Source organism: Jaculus jaculus, chromosome 12, assembly GCF_020740685.1.
Source record: "Jaculus jaculus isolate mJacJac1 chromosome 12, mJacJac1.mat.Y.cur, whole genome shotgun sequence".
In the NCBI taxonomy this organism is placed as follows: Eukaryota; Metazoa; Chordata; class Mammalia; order Rodentia; family Dipodidae; genus Jaculus; species Jaculus jaculus.
The window spans coordinates 29,787,219-29,809,984 of NC_059113.1; the positions used below are offsets into that span (position 1 = coordinate 29,787,219).

Sequence of the window (22,766 nt, forward strand, 5' to 3'; positions counted from 1 at the left end):
GTATCTGGCTTACAGGGGCACTGGGGAATTGAACCCAGGTCGTTAGGCTTTGCAGGCAAGTGTTTTAACTGTTGAGCCATCTCTCCAGCTCCCAAACTATTATTATTTTTTTGTTTTGTTTTTCGAGGTAGGGTTTCACTCTAGCTCAGACTGACCTGGAATTCACTATGTAGTCTGAGGGTGGCTTCAAACTCATGGTGATCCTCCTACCTCTGCCTCCCGTGTGCTGGGATCAAAGGCATGCGCCACCATGCCCGGCACAAACTATTATTTTTAATTAGCTGACAAAGTTTCCCTATGGCTTTTTAATCTCTTACATTTGGTTAATTCTCCCTCCCAACCCTTCTTCTCTTCCATATCTCCATCCCTATCTAAATCACATTCTTTTATTAGCATGATAGTATCTCTTTGGGAAGCTATTTTTGGCATACTTAAGGTAGTTTTTCTCCCTTTAGGATATTGTACTAAACGAAGTGTCAAAAGTGGACTCTGCATACATTGCTACAGTCTGTGGCAGCTTCAGAAGAGGTAATATACTTGCTTGTCTGGGTTATTCATGCCTTGGATGGTAAAGTTGCCTAGGATGTATGACAAGCTTAGATTAAAAAAATGTGATGTGGGTTGGAAAAACAGTTCAGGGGTTAGATGCAGTTCCTGCATAAGCATGAGGATCTGAGGGAGCCTGAGACTACCTGAGTTCAAATCTCCACATCCCACATAAAACAGCTGGGCATGGCCATGTGTACCTGCAACCCCATTTCCACAGAGAAGCAGAGATCTGAGATTCGGCTGAGTCCAGAAAGCTCTGGCAGTAGTAAAAAGGAGACACAAGACCAAGTGAAAGAGGGATGGAGCCGTTCACCCATTTAATAACCCTTGCTGCAGTCAAGGCACAGGAGGACATGGGATACCACGAGGCACATGCACATGCACACACCACACCACATCTACCACATTACACACACAAGCAAAAACAAAGATGTAATGTATATCACTTACTAGATTTACTGACACCTATGGGATTAGTTAAATCTATTTGTTCAAGGGTGAGAATATGTATAAATAACAATATGTTATTTTAGTGACTAGTTTTAACAAAATTTATAGTGATTTTAAGTATATGAAAATGGTGATAATGGTTGCCTCTGTCTGGATTCTATTAAAGCTGTAGGCCATTTGAATTATTTACGTTTTAAGTTTTACATTTTCTTGAGTGGATCTGAGAATAATGTCCCAGAAGAAGCAGTTCAAAACCAGTTCTCATGGTCACCAGGCTTCTCAGATCCTCACTTACTACTTGAATGCAAAGTAGTCTCTTACTAGCTTAAAATTTGAGAAGGATTAAAACAGTAATTTTAGGGCTGGAGAGATGGCTTAGTGGTTAAGCACTTGCCTGTCTAGCCTAAGGACCCCGATTTGAGGCTTCATTCCCCAGGACCCACATTAGCCAGATGCACAAGGAGCGCACATGTCTGGCGTTCGTTTCTAGTGGCTAGAGGCCCTGGCGTGCCCATTCTGTATCTGTCTATCTGCCTCTTTCTCTCTCTGTAAGTAGCTCTCAAATTTAAAAAAAACACTAACTTTAAAAAATATATTTTTTATTTATTTATTTGAGAGAGAGAGAGAATGAATGGGTGTGCCAGGGCCTCCAGCCACTGCAAATGAATTCCGGATGCATGCTCCCCCTTGTGCATCTGGCTTATGTGGGTACTGGAAAGTTGAACCAGGATCCTTTGGCTTTGCAGGCAAATGCCTTAACCACTAAGCCATTTCTCCAACCCTAAAACACTAACTTTAAAAATTGGAATAGACATATTTTGGGACAGATCTGAACTGGACTAATCTCTGGCCATAGATAGTCTTATCTAGAAGTAGATGATAAACTGTAGTAAGACTCTAGAATTGGGGGGAGGGGAGAAGGATTAAATCCCTAAGTCCTGATAAGTAGCAAGAATACTGGGTTTGAGTCAAAAGAACTGGATTCTAAGGCCAGACCTACTTATTTGCCACCTTATGATTTTAGGTGTGACTTGCTTAATCCCAGGTTTCATATTTGCAAAATGAGAGGATTGGAGCTAACTAGCTATTCACATATGTCTGCATGAGATATACTGGGGCAATATTGAAAAATATACATTGTTACACAGAAAATTATAGAGTAGTTCCTTTAAGTGAAAAGTTATTGACCTAATAAGAATAGGAAAAAAATATATGCTACAGATGCTATCTGTGGTAAGAATCGACCTTTTATCTCTGAAAATTTGAAGGGAAAGTAGCTGATACTAGTTTTGCTATTGTGCCTTAAACATGGCTGTGGTACATGGCCAGTGCTTAGCTAAAGTAGGAAGGCTTAAAGTTCCAGGGTTCAGTACTGCCTGTGATCACAACATCCACTGAGGACCTTGCTGTCCACAGATGTGGAGGGACTGCGTCTGACTAGCCATTTCTCATAACGATGGTCTGTAAGGTCTTTGAAAGTATACTTTGCCTATAGTATACTAGTATAGTCCCAATTGTCATACGGAAAAAATAAAAAACCCAAGTGAAGACAGACATTTCAGAGTACACAGTAAGGTTCAGACAGCTACATGTAACTTGCCCGCAATTATGTGGTTGTAAAGATCAAAACTTAAGCAGATGCTAGGTGCTCACCTTTAATCCCAGCACTTGGGAGGCAGAGGTAGGGGGATCACTGTGAGCTCAAGGCCACCCTGAAGCTACATAGTGAATTCCAAGTCAGCCTGGACTACAGTGAGACCCTACTTCAAAACAGAAAAAACAAAAGACAAAACACCTAGGCAATCATCATGAAGTTCTTATCCATAACACCCAAAGTAATTTTTACCAATGTTTACTAAATGAGTTGTCATGGCAATTAAAATAAACTTTCTGATTAACTAGTATAGACTTAAAGCATACTATTAAAGTTGAGAATTTCCTTGGTGTAATTCAAAGGTATTTTTATAATTGAATGGTTAGGTACACGTGAGCACATTGAATCAACAAATTATATGCAATGTACTTCAAGTGCCAATTATTAATGTTATTCCACAGTCTAAATGGTTGGACAGAAAATTGAAATCTTTTTTTAACTTACTCCTGAACATGCAATACATGTTCCTCAAGAGAGCCTATCAGACTCTCTGTATGTCTTCCACGTGGTCCAAGGATAGCTTAAATCTGGAGAATTCTGTCTTTTATCATAGGTGCAGAGTCCAGTGGGGACATGGATGTTCTTCTGACCCACCCAGACTTTACCTCAGAATCAGCTAAACAGGTACTTCAGAGTTGATACTCAAAGCCAGACACTCAGGGGGCAGAGTTAGGAGGATTGCTGTGAGATCGAGGCTACCCTGAGACTACATAGTAAATTCCAGATCAGCCTGGGCTAGAGTGAGACCCTACCTTGAAAAAAAAAAGTCAAATATAATTACTCATACATGGGACTGATGGTCATTTTTAAATGATAGTTGGCTATTTTCACAGTGTGTACTTTTGTTTTCTTAGTGCTAGAGATTGAACTCCAGGCCATGTACATGCTAGGCAAGTGCACTCTACCACTGAGCTACCAAGCCAACTCTAGTTTTGTTTTAACCTTGCTGAGAATTGAATTCTTCTTCTTCAGTGGAGGAAAAAAACATTGATTTAGTCTTTCTAGAATCACATATGGATCAAAACATCACATTGTACCTAAAGAATGCACACAGTTGTTATTTGCAACTTGAACATAAATGAGTGATGAGTGTGGTTTGGGGTGGATCTGCAGCTTCTGCTCGTGCCAGGGAGCCTGAAGGAGGTTCCAAATGACAAGGGGACACGCACGGCGCTTCCCGCTGTTGAGATATGAGGCTCCATTTATCCCAATGGTTTTCTTTTTCTTTCTTTTTCTGTAAGGTAATCAAGCATGTGTAGGTAAAAACATGCCCCATTTCACTTACATCCATGTGTAATAAAACCATGGAAATGTCTTACAAGTAAAAACCCAGCTTCTGCAGTGTGGTAACCTCTAGGGAAGAAGGAAGGCAGATGGATCAGAAGAGATGCACGCTAACTTTCAGTTGCTTATAGAATTCTTCATATTTAAGCATGACTATGTAGGAGCTTGTTATATTGTGTACTTTTTATATGTCTAAATATTTCATAATAGCCAGTTTCCAACAGCTTTTTGGAGAAGTGATCCATACTAATTTAGAACTTGTTTTAAATGTAGTGACATCTGGAGATAATTAAGCATAACCTAACTAGTCCCTGGTTTTGAAGAATGAATCATTTTGTGCATTTTTTCTCATTTCATTGTCTTTACAGGTATATTTAGTATACAGGCACTATATATTGATTTTATTATTATGGAGAATAAACATTACCTAAATATTATAAATATGGTAATTAAATATTCACAAGTTTTCTGCTCACTTTATGTGACTCAGAGACCACTCCCATAACCACTGGGATGTATAATCCTTATCTCTGTAAGGGCTAAGCCAGCACAGGGGGAAGGCCTCCCCATGGATCTGAACACAAGGACAGATTGGTATTTGGGAACCAGACTCCTGATTTCAGTGTTTCTTAATGGTTATTTGGTAAGGCAAATTTTTTTGCTAGAGGGGAGAGAAACAATTCTATGGTGCTCGCCCTTGTAATCTCTGCATTCAGGATGTGAAGGCAATGTTAGTCAGAAGTTCAAGACTATCCTCAGCTATATAGTGAGTTCTAGGCCAGCCTGGGATACAGGAGACCCTGTCTCAAAAAAGGAAACAATGGAAGGTCATAACTTCTCTTGCCTACCATGCATAAGGCTCTAGGATCAATCTCTAGCACCAAAATTTAAAAAAAATAAATTCTAGCTTTAACAGAATATTTGTTCTTTTTTTAAATTCCCTGATCATGATTATTCAGCCAAAGCTGCTACATCGTGTTGTGGAGCAGTTACAAAAAGTCCATTTTATTACAGATACTCTGTCAAAGGGTGAAACAAAGTTCATGGTAAGTACTCATTTTACTTAACACCTCTCTGGGTGAGGGGAGCCCTTGGAGACAGCTCAGGAGCCGTTCTGATTTTGTGACTTCACAGTCAGCAAATAGAATAGCCTGAGGTCTTAGATAAAAGTAACTGGCAGGATGTCTGGTCCTGGAACTACTTTCAGGGTATTTTTGGAAGAATTTTCTTTTAAATTCTCCATTTGTGAGTAATGTGTACTGTCCAGATAAATAACTGATTAGGTATAATTTTCTCTTTAAAAATATCCATATTGGGGCTGGAGAGATGTGTTAGCGGTTAAGGGCTTGCCTGTGAAGCCTAAGGACCCCAGTTCGAGGCTTGATTCCCCAGGACCCACGTTAGCCAGATGCACAAGAGGGCGCACACATCTTTAGTTCGTTTGTAGAGGCTAGATGCCCCAGCGTGCCCATTCTCTCTCTCTCTTTCTGCCTCTTCCTCTCTCTCTGTGTCGCTGTCAAATAAATAAATAAAAATAAACAAAAAATTTTTTTTAAAAATCCATATTGGGGACTGTGAAGATGGCTCAGCAGTTAAAGGCACTGGCAAAACCTGCTGGACTGGTTTCAATTGCCATGCCCTCAGATACAAAAAGAGACACAAGTGCCTAATGTTTGTTTGAAGCAGCAAGAGACCCTGGCATGCACCATGTGTGCACACATACAAAAGAAATCCACAGTGAGGGCCTGAGGCCACAAAGTCCCATTCCCCAGCACCCATGTGAAAAGTTGGGCATGGCCATGCATGCCTGTAACACCAGTCCTGCTGGGGGTGGGGCAGAAGCCAGAGGATCACTAGGGCTCATTAACCAAAAAGGCCACAGCTCTGGGTTGAAGTAAAGAAATTATCTCCAGGAAATATGTGGATAAACAATAGAGAACAATCCCCAAAGTTCTCTGTCCCCCACACATGTACACATGGGGCTCACACATCTGCACACATGTGTAAATACCACACATCACATCATACACCACACATACTGTACATACACGGAGAGACAGAAAAATCCATAATGACTGAAACGCAGTAAGTTTTCTCCTAAACTAGCAAATGGCTTCTATTACCTGACTCAGAATTTTTCAATGAGTGAGATTAGAATTGACTGAAGAATAGTAATCTATTATAGCACAAAGAAAGAAAAGGAATCCAGGTATATCATAGAACATACAGGCAAAAAGCCATGTTCCATGACGTGACAGACAGAAATGCTAATAGAGGGGACACTTGGCAGACATGGTAACATTCACCATGAGGAACTGCCAGAACCTTACAGGGTTCAGGTTGAGATTTGAGGTTTCAGTATAAGCATAGTGATCCATACTATGAAGCCAGCGCTTGGGGGCTATTGATAGGAGAATAAATAATTCAATTCCCCAGCTGCCAGCATAAAGCCAGACAGGCATTCAGTTGCAGTGGCTACTGGCACAAATACAAGGAAAGGCCAAGCACCGGGCTGGTATCGTCTGAGAAAGGAAGGTGGAGAGTCAAGCACGTGTGGTCAGAAGAGTTAAGAAAATGAAGAACTTGGGCTAATCTCTTGTCTGCTCAAGCAGGAGAAGCCCTCTGCCTAGGAAGTGAATGAACTAGTCCAGAGCCTGCTGGAGAGTCAGTCCATTAGAACCCTATTGTACACGTGACACGTGGAAGACTAAGGCCACCCACATGTGTCACACCCTAAAGCTGAGGCATGAGGAGTCTCACCTCACCTTGCTTTCCCATTCTCTCTGCTGTATGCCAGGCACACACGTGCAGGTGTTGGCAGAAAAGAAAGACCTATTTGCATGAGAAAGCACTCAGGAGGCAGAGGTAGAAGGATTACTATGAGTTTGACATAGCCCAGAACTGCAGAGTGAGTTCCAGATCAGCCTGGACTAGAGTGAGACTTTCTATTTCAAAAAAGAAAAAAGGAAAATTACATGGATACAAGACTTTCAGTGAGAGACTGTAAACCTTTGTGCCAGATACACATGCCTCTTTATGCATCTGGCTTTACATGGGCTTTACAGGCAAGTGCCTTTAACCCTTAGCCAGCTCCCTGACCTCTTATTTTCTTTTTATTTTGTCTATGTCTCATGGTTTCTGAGATGTCTTCTAACTCTTCTGATAACCATTTTTAAAATTTTTTTTTTTATTTGAGAGAGAGAGGAAGGGAGGGAGGGAGAGAGAGAGAGAATGGGCGTGCCAGGGCTTCCAACCACTGCAAATGAACTCCAGATGCATGTGTGCCCCCTTGTGTGTCTGGCCTATGTGGGTCCTGGGGAATCAAACTGAGGTCTTTTGGCTTTGCAGGCAAGCACCTTAACCGCTAAGCCATATCTGTAGCCCCTGATGCCATTTTTTGCACTGTGTGGTGGATGTACTTATGTGTGCAGATGCGCACCCACACCGTGCCGAAGATGCCGTCAGGTGTCCTTCTCCATCACTTACATGTGTTTGCTTGAGATGGAATCTCACTGAACTCAGAGCTGCTGTTTCTTCAGTCAGACTGGCTGACCATTGAGCCCCAGCAGTTCTGTGGTCTCCACTCCCCACAGCACTGGGGTTACAGGAGTGCATGGCCACACCTAGTTGTTTACATGGGTGCTAAGGAATTAAACTCTGGGCAAATCAGACCCTTGCAGGCTCTCATGCTTGCATATAGCAAGCACTCTTACCCATGGACCTGTCCTCAGCCCTCCATTATTATATTTAAACCTTAAGGTTTCATTTTATTTTTCTGTAGTATTCTGCCCCTATTTCATGAATCAAATATGGTTTTTTTTTTTTAAATGCTTTTAGCCATGTGTGGTGGCGCACACCTTTAAACCCAGCACTCGGGAGGTAGAGGATCCCCGTGAGTTTGAGGCCACCCTGAGGCTGCATAGTGAATTCCAGGTCAGCCTGAGCTAGAGTGAGACCCTACCTCAAAAAAAAAAATGTTTTTGTTTTGTTTTGTTTTTTCAAGGTAGGGTTTTAGTCTAGCTCAGGCTGACCTGGAATTCACTATGCAATCTCAGGGTAGCCTTGAGCTCATGGTGATCCTTCTACCTCTGCCTCCCAAGGGCTGGGATTAAAGGCGTGCACCACCACGCCTGGAAAAAAATGTTTTTAATTGGGCTGGACAGATGTCTCAGTGGTTAAAGGCACTAGCTTGCAAAGCTTGATGGCCCAGTTTCAGTTCCTCAGTACCCACCTAAAGCCAGATGCACAAAGTGGTGCATGCATCTACAGTTCCTACCTCCCCCTGCCCAATAAATTAATTAAATTTTTCATTATTTACTTTAGAGGGAAAGAATGGGTACGCAGGGCCTCCTGCCACCACAGGTGAACTTAAGACCCATATGCTACTTTTTGCGTCTGGCTTTATGCAGCTACCTTGAAATCGAATCCAGGCTGACAGGCTTTGCAAGCCACTGCCTTCAACTGCCGAGCCATCTCCCCAGCTGTATGAATCAGATGTCTCCTATGATCTGAGAATATTATTGGCAGCTTTCTTGTTTGTTTTCTTTGTGCATAATCATTGTTTCTTCAAGGTTGCTTTTCCCTATTTGTTTTGGCCTGTTTTTCCTGAAACTTAGTCAGTTTCTTGTTTAGAACCACATAAAAGGGCTGGAGAGATGGCTTAGCGGTTAAGCACTTGCCTGTGAAGCCTAAGGACCCCGGTTCGAGGCTCAGTTCCCCAGGTCCCACGTTAGCTGGATGCACAAGGGGGCACACGCGTCTGGAGTTTGTTTGCAGAGGCTGGAAGCCCTGGCGCGCCCATTCTCTCTCTCTCCCTCTATCTGTCTTTCTCTCTGTGTCTGTCGCTCTCAAATGAATAAATAAATAAAATTAAAAAAAAAAGAACCACATAAAAGCCAAATTCATACAAGTAAATCCTTGTTTGCCATTCACAAAGCTTTTCAGTTATTGTAAAGTGTTAAGAGAAGGTGGAGGTGGATATAGTGTCATGGACTCACTCTATTAGAAACATACACAAGCATGTTTGTCTTTCCAGAATGTCTGAATTCATCGACTAACAGTAAATTTAATTTACACACACATTACAATTTACCAAGCTGTGCCAACTTCCTAGGTGATTAGTTAAAATATTAACAAAGCCATTTGAGACTTGGTACAGGCATACAGAGCCGAGCCACCAGGTTTTACTGTCTAGAAGCACAGAACCATCAAGATAGGCTCAGGAGCAGGTCTGGATAGACAGGCAGATGAGCAGCAGTCCCGGGCGCTGCAGCCAGCATGGGAACAGTCAGGAGCTCTCTGCGGATCCTTTGATGTGCACACCGGTGGCCAGATGATAAGCCAGTGAAATTGTTGTCATTGTATTGTCGGGTGTCCTTTCTTAAGGGGTCCAGGTGGGGGGTGTGTACCTTTCTTTGATCTGGAATGCTTGCTAAGTTCTCAGATGTGGCTTTTCTGAGTTAGTTTTGCTCTGCCTGTGCACTCATGTGTTCCAAGTCGTCTTTGGTATATGTGTAAGTGATACCTTTTTACCTTTAGGACTGTTTGTCGGTCTGTGTCTCATGAGTGGTGCTGAGCAGGTGGAGGTGTCTCTGCACAGACAAGATGCTGAGTCATCCTGCCTGTGCATTCGCCCTGCCGACAGAGCCACCCAGGCCAAGGCATAGCCTTGACAGCTACTGTTTCACAAGCTTAGCATAGGGCACAGCCTGGTCCCTGCATAGAGCGTAGAGATGCAACTGAGCCGAAGGGGCCCAGAACTCTAGAATTGTTGCCAATAAAAGCAAAAATAGATCACATTTAACATTTGATGAAAATTAAGCCTTTTGTTTAAACTATCTTTAGAGATTCTTTAAAATATCTTCATTAGGGTGTTTGCCAGCTTCCCAGTAAAAGTGATGAAAAGGAGTATCCACACAGAAGAATTGATATCAGGTAGGACTCAAATTTTGTTGCTAATCTATCAGTTTTTGCTTATTGGAGCTCTTTCTCCTCTCCCAATGTAACTGACATAACATACGTATGTAGAATTTGCTCTTTTTCTGAAGGATGACATGTTCTTCAAATACAGTGTTCAGCATGGCCTGCATAAAGAATGATACTGTCTACAGACTTTAATTTTTCTTCTTTTTTTTTTTTTTTTTGGTTATTTTGAGGTAGGGTCTCATTCTAGCCCAGGCTGACCTGGAATTCACTATGGAGTCTCAGGGTGGCCTCAAACTCACAGCAATCCTCCTTCCTCTGCCTCCCAAGTGCTGGGATTAAAGGCATGTGCCATCATGCCTGGCAGACTTTAATTTTTCTAGATCTGCCCCTCACCATGGTGCCTGCCACAGCTGAAAAGTAGTTCCCTGAGTGGGAAAAGTCACTTGTGATAGTGGAACTGCTTTTTCAAAATATTTTATTTTTATTTATTTATTTGACGGAGGGAGGGAGAGAGAGAGAGAATGGACGTGCCAGGGCCTCCAGTTACTGCAAACAAACTCCAGATGTATGTGCCCCCTTGTGCATCTGGCTAACGTGGGTCCTGGGGAACCGAACCAGGCTCCTTTGGCTTTGCAGACAAGTGCATTAACTGCTAAGCCATCTCTGCAGCCTTAGAACTGCGTTTTATGTATGTGCACTTGAGCCTTGTGTGGTGGCACACGCTTTTAGTCAGTACTCTGGAGGCTGAGGTAGGAGGCTCACCATGAGTTTGAGGCCAGCCTGAGCTACAGAGTGTGTTCCAGGTTAGCCTGGGTTAGAGTGAGATGCTACCTCGAAAAAAAATCCACTACCAACAATAACTATATATTATTTCTGCACATGCTGGTATAGCAAAGCTTACTAAGACCATTGTGTAACTGTAAGTTCTAGAGGAAAATCCTGGGCTCTGGCAGCCCCAACAGGCTAGGCTCAGCCCCCCTTCCTGGTGTGCCAAATAAAGACAAACAATGGAGACAGGTAGAGAGGGGATGTCTTCACAGTGGCCTCTTAGGGAACAGGAACAGATAAAGGCTTCCAGCCTTCCTTTCGCCCGCCCCCCCTCCCCCACCAAGTCTCTTTGAGATTGACATGAACTTTCGGTTTAACTAGAAGAATTAGGCTTGGGGGTGAGAGACACACATAATTAAGCAGTCTTGGAAAAGGTGCACTTCTGGGGCTACCGGAGTCTCAGCTCTGGTTGTGCAAACTGGTCTAGGTAGTTCTCACCAGGCCACCATTGCTGCTGCAGTGCAGCCTTGCCCACATGGATACCTTTAGAAGGATAACCAACTGTTGCGGGCAGGTTCACGTTGCTGGTAGAAATCACCCAACCAAGAGCAGCTTATGGGGAAAATAAAGAGGTTTATTTTGGCTCACATGCTGGAGGGGGAAGCTCCATGATGGCAGGGAAAACAATGGCATGAGCAAAGGATGGACATCACCCCCTGACCAACATTAGGTGGACAATAGCAACAGGAGAGTGTGCGCCAAACACTGGTAAGGGGAAACTGGCTATAACACCCATAAGCCAGCCCCCAACAACACACTCCCTTCAGGAGGCATTAATTCCCAAATTTCCATCAGCTGGGAACCTAGCATTCAGAATACCTAAGTTTATGGGGGACACCTGAATGAAACCTCCACATTCCACCCCTGGCCCCCATAAACTGATAACCATACATGATGTAAAATACAATGCATTCATCTAACCTTAAAAGTCCCTGTAGTTTTTATCAATTCCAATGACATTCCCATAATCCAAGGTCTTTTAACTGACCCATAATACCAAAAAATAACCTCAAAAAAACCATAATGACAGAATAAACATTCACACTGTAAAAAATGGCACTGGGCATAGCAAAGACATACTCAAGCAATACATGATTTAAACAGGGCAAACACCAACTCTGTAGCTCCAAGTCCAGCAACTCTAGCCAGTAACAAGGCTCCAAGTCTGATAATTCTAACTAGCAAGGCATTCCAATTCTGCCCCTCCAGCTAGGCTACTTACAGTTCTGGAAAACTTCACTGGGGTCAGTAGCTCCTTAGCAGCCATCTTGTGGTCCCAGCCTCTCCACTGGGTCTCCAACCAGGCAACCAGCAAACCTGCTTCACACTGCCCATGGCCATTTGCAAAACACAAGACCATGTTGCAAACTCAATGACCCTCTCTTTCTCCACAATACCAGGTAGGGTGCCAATTTGATAATCCAGGGGTGAATAAAGCACACTTTGAAGAACAGGACACTCCTTGAGCACTCAGGCCCCTTCAAAAGAGTCTACATTCTGCCTGTTGCCCCAGTACAGGTCAGCTGGCCCAATATCAGTGGTTGTAATCTCTCAAACAATTTGCAGGTGAACACAAAGCAGTTTAGGCCCAAAGATTTCAATGTTTTCTGCGCCACATCCCTCTGTTCACACCAGTCCATTTCCATGCAATGCAACCCTGCACAGCTTCTTAGGACACAGGCATAACAGCAAGCCTCTCAAACTGCTTCTAGCCCAGGTCAAACAAAGCTCTTTCTCACCCTCATAAGCCAAACCTCACAGTCCATTCAGGTCTTTCAATTCTGACCAGAAAGTCTATCAAGCTGTGCTTATAACACTACAAGGCATCTCTTAGACCAAGGTTTCAAATCTTTCCACATTCCTCTTGAAAATCAGCTCCAAAACACTAAAGCCACGCCATCAGGTATCTAGCAGCAACCCCACTTCTGTTACCACTTTACTGTTGCAGTTAGGTTTACATTGCTGGTAGAAATCACCCAACCAAGAGCAGCTTATGGGGAAAAAAAAAGATATTTATTTTGGCTAACAGGCTCTAGGGGAAGCTCCATGATGGCAGGGAAAACGATGGCATGAGCAGAGGGTGGACATCAACCCCTGGCCAACATCAGTTGGACAATAGCAACAGGAGAGTGTGCCAAACACTGGCAAGGGGACACTGGCTTAATACCCATAAGCCCTCCCCCAACAACACACTGCCTCCAGGAGGCATAATCCACAAGTCTCCATGGGAACCTAGCATTCAGAATACCTGTTTATGGGGGACACCTGAATCAAAGCACCACACCAACCCTAGGTAGTTTAAGAGAAAAGTTTAAGGACAATGACCTGTCTCCTCCTTCCAGCCAGAATAAAAGCAAACAAAAAAATGAAGGCAGAGGTGTCCCTCTACCTCATGGGGCAAGTTAAGAGCCAGTGCAAAAACTGAGCAACAGCTTCTGAGCGCCTGCTAGAGTTGTAATCAGTCGCAAGGCTGGACATAACAGCAGTCAACCTAGTCAGGTGTGGTGGTACACGCCTTTAATCTCAGCACTTGGGAGACAGAGGTAGGATTGCCGTGAGTTTGAGGCCACACTGAGATCACATAGTGAATTCCAGGTCAGCCTGGGCTAGAGTGAAACCCTACCTTGGAAAGAAAAAAAAAAAGAGCGGTCAACCTAATGATAGCCTCCTTTTAGGTCCATAGGACACATAGACTGATTTAAGGATTTTGTTCATTAATGATTTTAGAAATCTTATATTTACTAAATTTGAAATGTTAAAAAATACTTTTCTTTCAAAGGTTGATTCCTAAAGATCAGTATTACTGTGGTGTTCTGTACTTCACTGGGAGTGACATTTTTAATAAGAACATGAGAGCTCATGCCCTAGAGAAGGGCTTCACAATCAATGAGTACACCATCCGCCCCCTGGGGGTCACTGGTAAGTATTTGCAACTGCTTTAGAGATAAACCTGGACCTGGTGCCTCATGCCTGAAATCCCAACGCTTGGAAGGTAGAGGCACGATTAGGAGTGAAAGCCAGCCTTGGCTGCAGAGCTGCAGAATGAATTCCAGGCCAGGCTGGCTCCCTGAGACCTATTAAAATATGTAGAGATTTTAGGCTAGTACACTTAGTTTCTTGAAGTCGAAGGCTTCTAGTAACTGTGCCAGTCAACCAGTTCTTTGTTGTTTCCTCATATTGTTAGGCCCCTAGAAGTTAAAGGCACTTCACAGACTTCAACTAATGGCTGAAAAAGCAAAAGTTATTTTCAGCAGTATTAGAATGGATTATCACTGAGGTTGATAGAGTGCTTGCCTTGCATATATGAAGACCTAAGTTTGATTCTCCCAGAAAGGGGACAAAAATCCTTTGCCAGTTAGGCATGGTGACACATGTTAACGATCCCGTATTTGGGAGGTAGGAAGTTAGGAGTCCAGAGTCATCCTCAGCTACATAGTGAGTTCAAAGCTAGCTATATGAGACCCTGCCTCAAAACAAATTTTTTTAAATTAAATACTACCTACATTTGATGCTCATTTATGAAACATTGTTGGTCTAAACAGTTTGATCAGTTTGTTTTTATGTGTCTCTGAGACTTCTGAAGAACTCCAGGATCATCTTAATGCCACGAAAAACTGCTAGCTGGGCCGTAGCTCAGTGATAGAGCCTGTTCTTAGCGTGTACAAGGTCCCAAGTGCATCCCCAGCCCCCTCCTCCTCCAAAAGGAACTAATCAGAAGCTGGCTAATTATTTGGGTCTCATGTTTTAAAGTTTAAGAATCAGGTTTGCTTGATCTGTATGGATCTTGGTGAACAGTTCTCAAGCTCTATGTGTACTAGTCTCTATGGGGAGAAGGAAGCTTTACCATTTTGTCCTGAAAGCATAAAGCAGGACTCGGTCCTGGACAGACTAGGCAGTATTTCTCATATCCCGACATGTGTACAGATCACTCAGTTCCTCGTTCTGCATGGCTTCTGATTCTGTGAGCTTGGAGTGGGACTCAAGGAGTCTGTTTTGTTTTATTAGTTTAATGTCGTTTTAGACACAGGGTCTGGAACTCTGTGTAGCTTAGGCCGGCCATCACACCTGGCTCAAGAGTCTGTATTCTAGAAGGTTCCCAGGTAATACAAAATGCTACTCTTTCAAGAACCACATTTTGAGTTGTAAAGAAATTAAGTAGAATAACTTATATATGGTGGCTACAATAGAGATCCAGCAGAAAGGAAAATCATAAACTGAGGTGACTTCCCTGGCCACTGTTGGGATGCCCAGGCTCCTTTGGTAGCACTGATAACATGTAACAAAACTCAGACAGGCTCATGTGGGAAGGCGGAAGCGGTTCACATCTTTTCTTTCAGTGGCTCAGTTACTATTTTCTGTTTCTCTTTGCTGGGAATGGACCCAGGGCCTTACACATGCTAAGCCAGCCTCTGCCTACCACTGACACATCCTGACCAGGGTACCATTTTCTTGTTTTTCTGACAGCAAGTTCCACACAGCTCTCAGTCCTGAACTCTATAATGAAATCCCCAAACTGACTCTGACGACACGTTTTTTTCTCTACACTTCAGGAGTTGCGGGAGAGCCCCTTCCAGTGGACAGCGAGAAAGACATTTTTGATTACATCCAGTGGAAATACCGGGAACCCAAGGATCGAAGTGAATAAGGCCGTGCTTTTCCCAGGCACAGCCCCTAGAAGTCTTAATTTATTTCTCAACCTTTGCTCTGTAAGGGTCTTTGGTATTTTTAAGTGACTGCTTCTTCCATTCTTCCTGGGCACTGTAGTCAATAAAACCTCTTGCACTATTGCTGAATTATGTGCTTACTTTCTTAGCAGATGTGTTTTAATGTAGTAGTATATTCATAATCACAGTTTACTGTGGGCTTAGTAGAGAGAAATGAGTAAGTAACAGCAAATCTTTATGGGAATTATTATTTCTGCCTTACGTTATAAACCACATTGCTCCTCTACCTGTCCCGCTGACTGTTTACAGTTCATCAGTTAGGACACTCCCAGAGGCTACCTCTGGAAGATGGCTCAGTAGTTTTTAGAAACCAAGGACCTTCATAAATTCAGTTCTCTTTGGCCCATATTTTATTTGTAATGTATACTAACAAATAAAAGAATAGGTGTGTGCTTTATTTCCTAAGTAAAATTGTAACATTTGGTTGAAAACCATTAGATGAGCCTTCCTAAGCACTTCTAATATGAACAAAGTATGGTTTCTTAAATTACAAACACACAAATATAAATTTTGTTCTCTTCCAAGGTACTTTTTATGTATAAGTGGTCAAAATGTATAAATTAAAGCATGCCCTTGGGCTGGGAAGATAGCTCAGCCAGCAGAGTGATGAACTGCCATACATGAGGCCGAGTGTGATCTCCAGCTCCCCACAGAACCAGGCATGGTGGAACTTGCCTGGAGTTCCAGCATTCAAAAGGCAGTAGCAAGAGGGTCAGCGGTTCAAAGTCATCCTCAGATACACAGCGAGGCTGCCTGTGCTGCATGAGACCCTGTCTCAGGAAACAAACCAAAAACCACTCCTTGATAACCCTGGCTTTCAAGTATAAAAATGACATAAATAAAAAAGTAAAAAAAGTTGTCAAACAGAAAGTAAAATTATTGAAAACAAAAATGTGTGAAAATACTTTGTAACTAGAAAGGACTATTGAAATATATTATTACTCCTGAATTACAGTTTTTAGTAAAGCAATTATAGTGAAATGTTAGTTCTTTTCCAAGAAATGAAGGGAAATAAAACCTTTTAAGGGAAAATGTAGTATTTGCTATGTTAATTTTCTGTGGCAAGATAAAAGAATTCACTTTTAGCTTCCATTACTTTTCTCACGATGTTTTCAGGCAGGTCTTCACCAAAAATGACCCTCAGGTTTATAGGGGTGGACACATGCATTAGCTTGACTGGTAGCCAGTTCATTGTAAATCCAAATATCATATTGAATACCCAATTACATACAATTTCATTTTTTAGAAATTTCATGTTTTATTTATTTGCACCTGTGTGTATATTATATATCCATATACACATATGTGTGTATATTACATATACATGTGTGTGTACATACATATACATGTATATATATATCACACACACCATACTCTCACTGCCACAAACCAACACCAAATGTGTGTACCACTTTGGATCTGGTTTCGTGTAGGGGCTGAAGAATTGAGCTGAGGCTGGCAGACTTTGTAAGCCAAGTGCCTTTAGCACTTGAGCCAGCTCCCCAGCCCAACAATTTCAATTTTTAAAAAAGGTTTATTTAAGCCAGGCGTGGTGGCACACGCCTTTAATCCCAGCACTCGGGAGGCAGAGGTAGGAGTTCGAGGCCACACTGAGACTACATAGTGAATTCCAGGTCAGCCTGAGCTAGAGTAAAACTCTACCTCAAAAAGGAAAAAAAAAGCTTTATTTAAACTGATGAGTCACTGTCAGAATTGTTTTGTAGTAGAGTCATATCTGTTTTTCTGGATCAACAGACAGAAACCCAGAGCCAGTTTCCATTTGTCATGAGGCGGCATCTCATATATCTTGCAGTATCTTTCTGTGGCTAGAACCTTTGCTTTTAAGAGATTTTATATGCTGAATATGGTGCTTTGCGGATAGAATCCCAATATGAGTTTGCAGCCAGTCTGGAATGCATAGTGAGATCTTGTCTCAGAGAATGAAAAGAAAAAAATAAAAAGAAGTACTTTCAAATTAGTGCCCGAGGTTTTGTTTGGGTACAGTGGAGTCCTGCGTTGAGTGCTTATAGCTGTTCACACCTTTTGGCATACCCTTAGCCGTCCATGTTGTCGGTTGCCAGTCAGTTCACTTCGACATGATAGTCCAGGACCACAGTCACAGCGCTGGAAGATTTCTGGGGCTTGAGCAATCTCTTTATGTCCTTTCCTAGAGCAGACCTGTCCCTCTAATAGGACTGGTTTGCAAATTTTTGTCCAAAAATGACGAGCACAGCAAAGTCCAGGGCCACAGTCCAAGGTTCTAAGACAGCTTTCTCCCTCTTGTCCTGTAACAGGATGAACATAGCTTTAGTTTTTAGTTTCAGATGAGCAGAGTTACTCATGATTGGTGGGTTGCTATGGGATGAGGTCAGGAATCTAGGGATGAATGACACGAACTAAAAATCAGCAGGGGCCCACAGAGCAAGGTCTTGTGCTGCAACAAGAATGAGGTTGACAGTGAAGAAAGTCCACAGTGGACACTGCAAGCCTTGTGTTTGGCCAAACAGGCCAAATGAGTCAAAGGGTGCAATAGTGGCATGTCTGTCATGGTGAAAACCAACTGCCCTCTAATTGGACTGGAGGCCTGCTCCATAGGAGGGAATGCATCCCTGATATTGAAAACCTACAACAGGGGTAGTCATGAGCCCTAGGGGTGTAACGTCTGCTGCTGTCTGGCTAAATGTATATACTATGCTTACCAAACTGCCCAGTAAGTACTTCTATTAATGTTCATACCATTATATTAATGCTACTCTCACTTTTGGTTAGAGAATCTTCTCTTTTCAGATGGCAGTGACCTTAGGATGACTCAGAAGGCATCATGGTGCTGGGAAGAAGTGACAGAGGAGTGCTCAGCACTGCAATATCTCAATCACACCTTCCAAGGCTCAGAGTCCATTGCGGAAGAGGTGGCGGAAAGAATGTAAGAGCCAAAGGAAGGGTAGGACTCCTTACAACATGCCCCTCCAGACACAAAATAGACTGGATATTCATGACCTTACAGTGCCTGACACTACCTATACAAGACCATCATAACAGGAGGAAAAGATCAAGGCATCAAAATAAAAGAGAGTCTGATTGAGATGTGGAGGGGATATGGTGGACAGAGGACTTTCAAAGGGGAAAGTGGGGGGAGGGATGGCATTACCATGGGATCTCCTTCCTCTCTTTGTGCCCCGAGGCTCTATGAAAGAAGAATGCCTCATTACAGCATAGTAGAAAGCTCTGTGTTTGGAATTGAACAATGAAAGGTCTTCTTGCTAACCAGGCACAGCTCTTGCCCAGTCCTGGGCGCAGCAGACTGCCTTAAGCTCCTCCAAGGGCGCAAGGACAGACTTGCCCCCTGGTTCTGAGGAAGACTTAGCCTTCCTGGGTTGGGAGGGAAAAAGGTTTCCTTAAATGTGCTCAGGGCGCCGCTCTTACCCTTGCCACCCTGTGATTTCTTCACGCTGGGCTTCCGCTTGGGTTTGCTCTCCTCAAAAACTGGGCGCTCTCTGGTTCCTTTTGCGTCCACCCCACCTTGCTCCTCAGCCTTTCTTTCCAGTGCCGGGGTTGCCTCTTCCACTGCAGTGCAGACGTCTGAGGGACAACCAGCTTTAGTGAAGAGTCACCAACACCAAGCAGTGGACATCCAGGCACACAGTAACCACAGTGCTAAATGGCAGCGCTTCTGCCTTCCGTTTATGTATCTCTCTAGGTTTCTGGCATATGCACTGAATATCTATACACTATATATGGCAAAGAATCCAGTAATACAATCCAAGTGAGAATGAAAGTATTAGAACCATTCCAATTTGAGTCCAGTGAAGGAAAGGCAGCCTCGCTGGCCCCAGAAACCTCCTAGAGCATCTCCCCTCTGGCTTCCCGTTTCAGCCTCTGTTGCTTGGAGCCAAGCCGAGCTGGGCACTTGGGTGGGTGGCTCACCGTTCACGCAGAGTGTTCCCGGGCAGCACATGGCACTCCGCTGGCACCTCCGGCGCACCCTGCGGCACATGGCACAGAAGGGCTCCTCGTCGTGAGCCATGAAGCAGAATTTCCTGGCACTGCAGTCGTCGTCAGACATGCACTGTGGGCCCTGTGAAGGGAAAACTTCTCACAGGACTGGGGCATCCAACAAGATGTAAAGTGACTCTATCTAAAGTGGGGCGGGGGGGGGGGCTTGGTGACAAACCTTGGGTGCCATCTTTAAGTTCCTACGTAATTGGTTTGCTCCCATAAAGGGGGGGCTCAAACCACCTGTGCGGTGGTGGGGGCGGAACTCTTGGCATTACAGAGATTGCGTTTGAAAACTTGTCTTTCTTTTTTATTTACATCTGTGGTTCTGGGAATGGAATCTAGGGCCTTGGTGTACTAAGCAATTTTATCTAACCACTGAGCCATGCCCCAACCCCGGTTCACTTCCTAAAACTCAGAATCTAATATTCTTATGGCTGAGGTAAAGTTTCTTGAAAGAGGTTGTGCCTGGGTGAAGCATTCAAGGCCACTGAGGTTTTTAGTAACTGTTGGGAGTTGGAAGGTTGCAGGTCCAGAGCCAATTTATCTATCTTAGCTGCTTAATAAGTGGCTATTATTGCCCTCAGGGTCTGCCTAGCATCCTGTCACTCAGGTAAATCCTTTGGAATGTATGAACAGACCTCTAGCTGCCAACAACCCAGAAGCTGAGAATATCCTCAGATAGCTTCTGAGGCGGGCAGAAGAAATTTCCTCACTAATCTACCTACCTGACATTTCCATGGATCTGAAACGTGTTGTATGACTTTGTTCAGTTACTATAAAAACTTAATGAGGGGGCTGGAGAGATGGCTTAGTGGTTAAGCGCTTGCCTGTGAAGCCTAAGGACCCCGGTTCGAGGCTCGGTTCCCCAGGTCCCACGTTAGCCAGATGCACAAGGGGGTGCACGCGTCTGGAGTTCGTTTGCAGAGGCTGGAAGCCCTGGCGCGCCCATTCTCTCTCTCTCCCTCTATCTGTCTTTCTCTCTGTGTCTGTCGCTCTCAAATAAATAAATAAATAAATAAATAAAAAACTTAATGAGGGCTGGAGGGTTGGCTTAGCGATTAAGGCGTTTGCCTGCAAAGCCAAAGGACCCAGGTTTGGCTCCCCAGGACCCACGTTAGCCAGATGCACAAAGAGGTGCAAGTGTCTGGAGTTGGTTCGCAGTGGCTGAGGCCCTGGAGTGCCCATTCTCTCTCTCTTCCTCTGTCAAATAAATTAATTAAATAATAAAACTTAATGAAACCATCACCATGCTGGAACATGGATTTTGGTGTAAGCTGAATCTGTGTTCCTGGTCCATGCTCACTCATATTTGGCTTCAGAATAAACTATCTCTTACTCCCTTTGGGGAGAGAGTTGTGTTTTTTATCTTGTCATGCTTTTTTGCAAAATGTGGAAGAAAAATACTTCCCTGTATGTCACACAAATAACAGATTTCCAGTACTCCTTTGTCGAGAAGCCGTGCTGTTGAAGTACAGTGCTGATGTGTGTGGCATTCCATTTGATTTTACCCTAGTGAGTCCCATTAGTCACTGTGTCCAGTCCTTCTCACGTGACTTGTACAGAGAATATGTGCTACATATGGAACTGAGGAGGCAGCTTAGTGATTAAAGGCATTTGCTTGCAAAGCCTGAAGGCCTGGGTTCAAGTCCCCAGTACTCACATAAAGACAGATGCACAAAGTGGTGCATGTGTCTGGAGTTTGCTAACAGTGACAGGACATCCTGATGTGCCCATCCTCTCTCTCTCTCTCTCTCTCTCTCTCTCTCATTCTCCTTGCAAATAAATATTTTTACAAAAAGAATATATACTATTATATAGAATGTAGTATAACATAGCACATACTAGACACACACATGCATAATGACATCCAAAACAATTCTCTGAAGTGGATGGTAACAATACTGCAAATTATTTCTGTGTTGAAATTATTTTTTTTCACTCATAAAGTGCCAACATGGTGACTTAATATGTCTGCCTTATCTTTTATTTATTTGAGAGAGAGAGAAAGATAAGGGGCTCACCAGGGCCTCTAGCTTGCAAACAAACTCCAGATGCATGCACCACCTTGTGAACCTGGGTACTGGGGAATCTACCTGGGTCCTTAGGCTTACCAGGCAAGCGCCTTTACTGCTAAGCCATCTCTCCAGCCTTCTGTGTTGAAATTCTAACTGCTGTATTTACTGGTTGTGTGGCCTTGGTATGACTTCCTCAGTGTCCTTGAGTCTGCTTTTCCTCATCAGCATTAGAAAATCTGATGCCCATCTCAGGTTGTGAGGAGGATGAAAGGAGACGTTGTGTGTAAAGATGTGGCACGTGGTGGCACTTTTGATGTTAGTGCCCTCTGACATGTAGGCAGCAGAACCCACTGAAACGTCACTTTACTTTTTTTTTTTTTTTTTTCAGCTGAGGTCTCATTTGCAGCCCAGACAGATCTCCAACTTTCCAACTTGCTATATAATTACCTTCAACAGGCCTTGAATTTCTCCCAAGTGTTGGGATTACAGGTGCTGTGCCCCCACATCTGACTCCCACTGCTCTTTTAATATGCTAACGAGGAGGGAACTTGATTTCTCTAAAGGCGCCTTTTCAATTCCTACCTCTATTCAACTCGCTCTGAAATGAGGAATTTCGTGCTTCAACCCAACCGCCCTGTTGCTGCCTCTGGTCCTCACCACAGGTCCCTGCACCCCAGCTGCACTTACCTTCCGGCCCCCGTGCACATCCGCAGAGCTCTTGATGTTGTTGAAGTCCAGAACTAGAGCCCCCAGAGGCGAACAAAACCAGCTGAGTCCCAGCAAGACCACCAGCACCATCCTTCAATCCCCCTGGTTTTCTTGAGGTCCCCAGCACTCTGTGGGTCCCCCGAGGCTGGACTGCTCCAAACCTGCCTGGCCCAGCTGTCACAAGCTAGCGAGCCTGTCTAGATAGGGTGCATGAAATGGAACCCGTGAGGTTGGCGCGCACCTCTGGGACGTATTTATAGCCAGATGTGGCCCCTCGTGTCTTTCTCTCTCTCTTCCTCCGTGTTTCCTCCTTCTTTATCCTACACAGGCTTCAACAAATCCCATCACATCTTTGATCAATGGTTCAAAACAAGGACTCCATGGAAGGAGACCAGAGGCAAGGCCACAGCGGCTGCTCCAGCGAGGGGAATCCCTCCTAATTATCACATATCAAAGTCAGTTCAAAGGGCTCCAGGCGAGCAGGATGTCTGTATCAAAGGCAGCTCCAATAATCACCTGCATTTCCGACCTTCAATAATCCTCGGGGGTGGGGGTGAGGGGAGAGCCAAGATCTGTTTTCACAGCTAATTGTACTCAAAGAAAGAATGAATCATATTGGCCAATACGTTGTAG

General features: G+C 43.7%; 2 protein-coding genes across 2 annotated transcripts in view; one reads left to right on the top strand and one right to left on the bottom strand.

The window, feature by feature from the left end:
* Positions 1–15,483, top strand: part of Polb (DNA polymerase beta) — a 34,496-nt gene extending 19,013 nt beyond the window's left edge. Inside the window, exons 9-14 of the mRNA XM_045131133.1 lie at positions 456–528; positions 3,207–3,277; positions 4,897–4,983; positions 9,807–9,871; positions 13,470–13,609; positions 15,241–15,483. Coding sequence (XP_044987068.1) covers positions 456–528; positions 3,207–3,277; positions 4,897–4,983; positions 9,807–9,871; positions 13,470–13,609; positions 15,241–15,335 — 531 coding nt within the window. The 3' untranslated portion in view covers positions 15,336–15,483. The remainder of the gene's footprint in view (positions 1–455; positions 529–3,206; positions 3,278–4,896; positions 4,984–9,806; positions 9,872–13,469; positions 13,610–15,240) is intronic.
* Positions 15,484–17,448: 1,965 nt separating this feature from the next.
* Dkk4 (dickkopf WNT signaling pathway inhibitor 4) lies at positions 17,449–22,223 on the bottom strand. Its single transcript, XM_004669021.2, has 4 exons — positions 22,113–22,223; positions 19,339–19,489; positions 18,838–18,993; positions 17,449–17,699 (listed from the first exon to the last, which is right to left on the bottom strand). Exons 1-4 carry the CDS (start codon positions 22,221–22,223, stop codon positions 17,449–17,451), a joined length of 669 nt encoding a protein of 222 aa, XP_004669078.2.
* Between the last annotated feature and the right edge of the window lie 543 nt (positions 22,224–22,766).

Coding starts and splice junctions, on each gene's coding strand:
- Dkk4 (XM_004669021.2), bottom strand. CDS start 22,223: ATGGTGCTGGTGGTCTTGCTGGGACTCAGCTGGTTTTGTTCGCCTCTG. Junction 18,994..19,338: donor GGGAACACTCTGCGTGAACG/GTGAGCCACCCA, acceptor GTTGTCCCTCAG/ACGTCTGCACTGCAGTGGAA. Junction 17,700..18,837: donor GAAATCACAGGGTGGCAAGG/GTAAGAGCGGCG, acceptor ATCCTGTTACAG/GACAAGAGGGAGAAAGCTGT.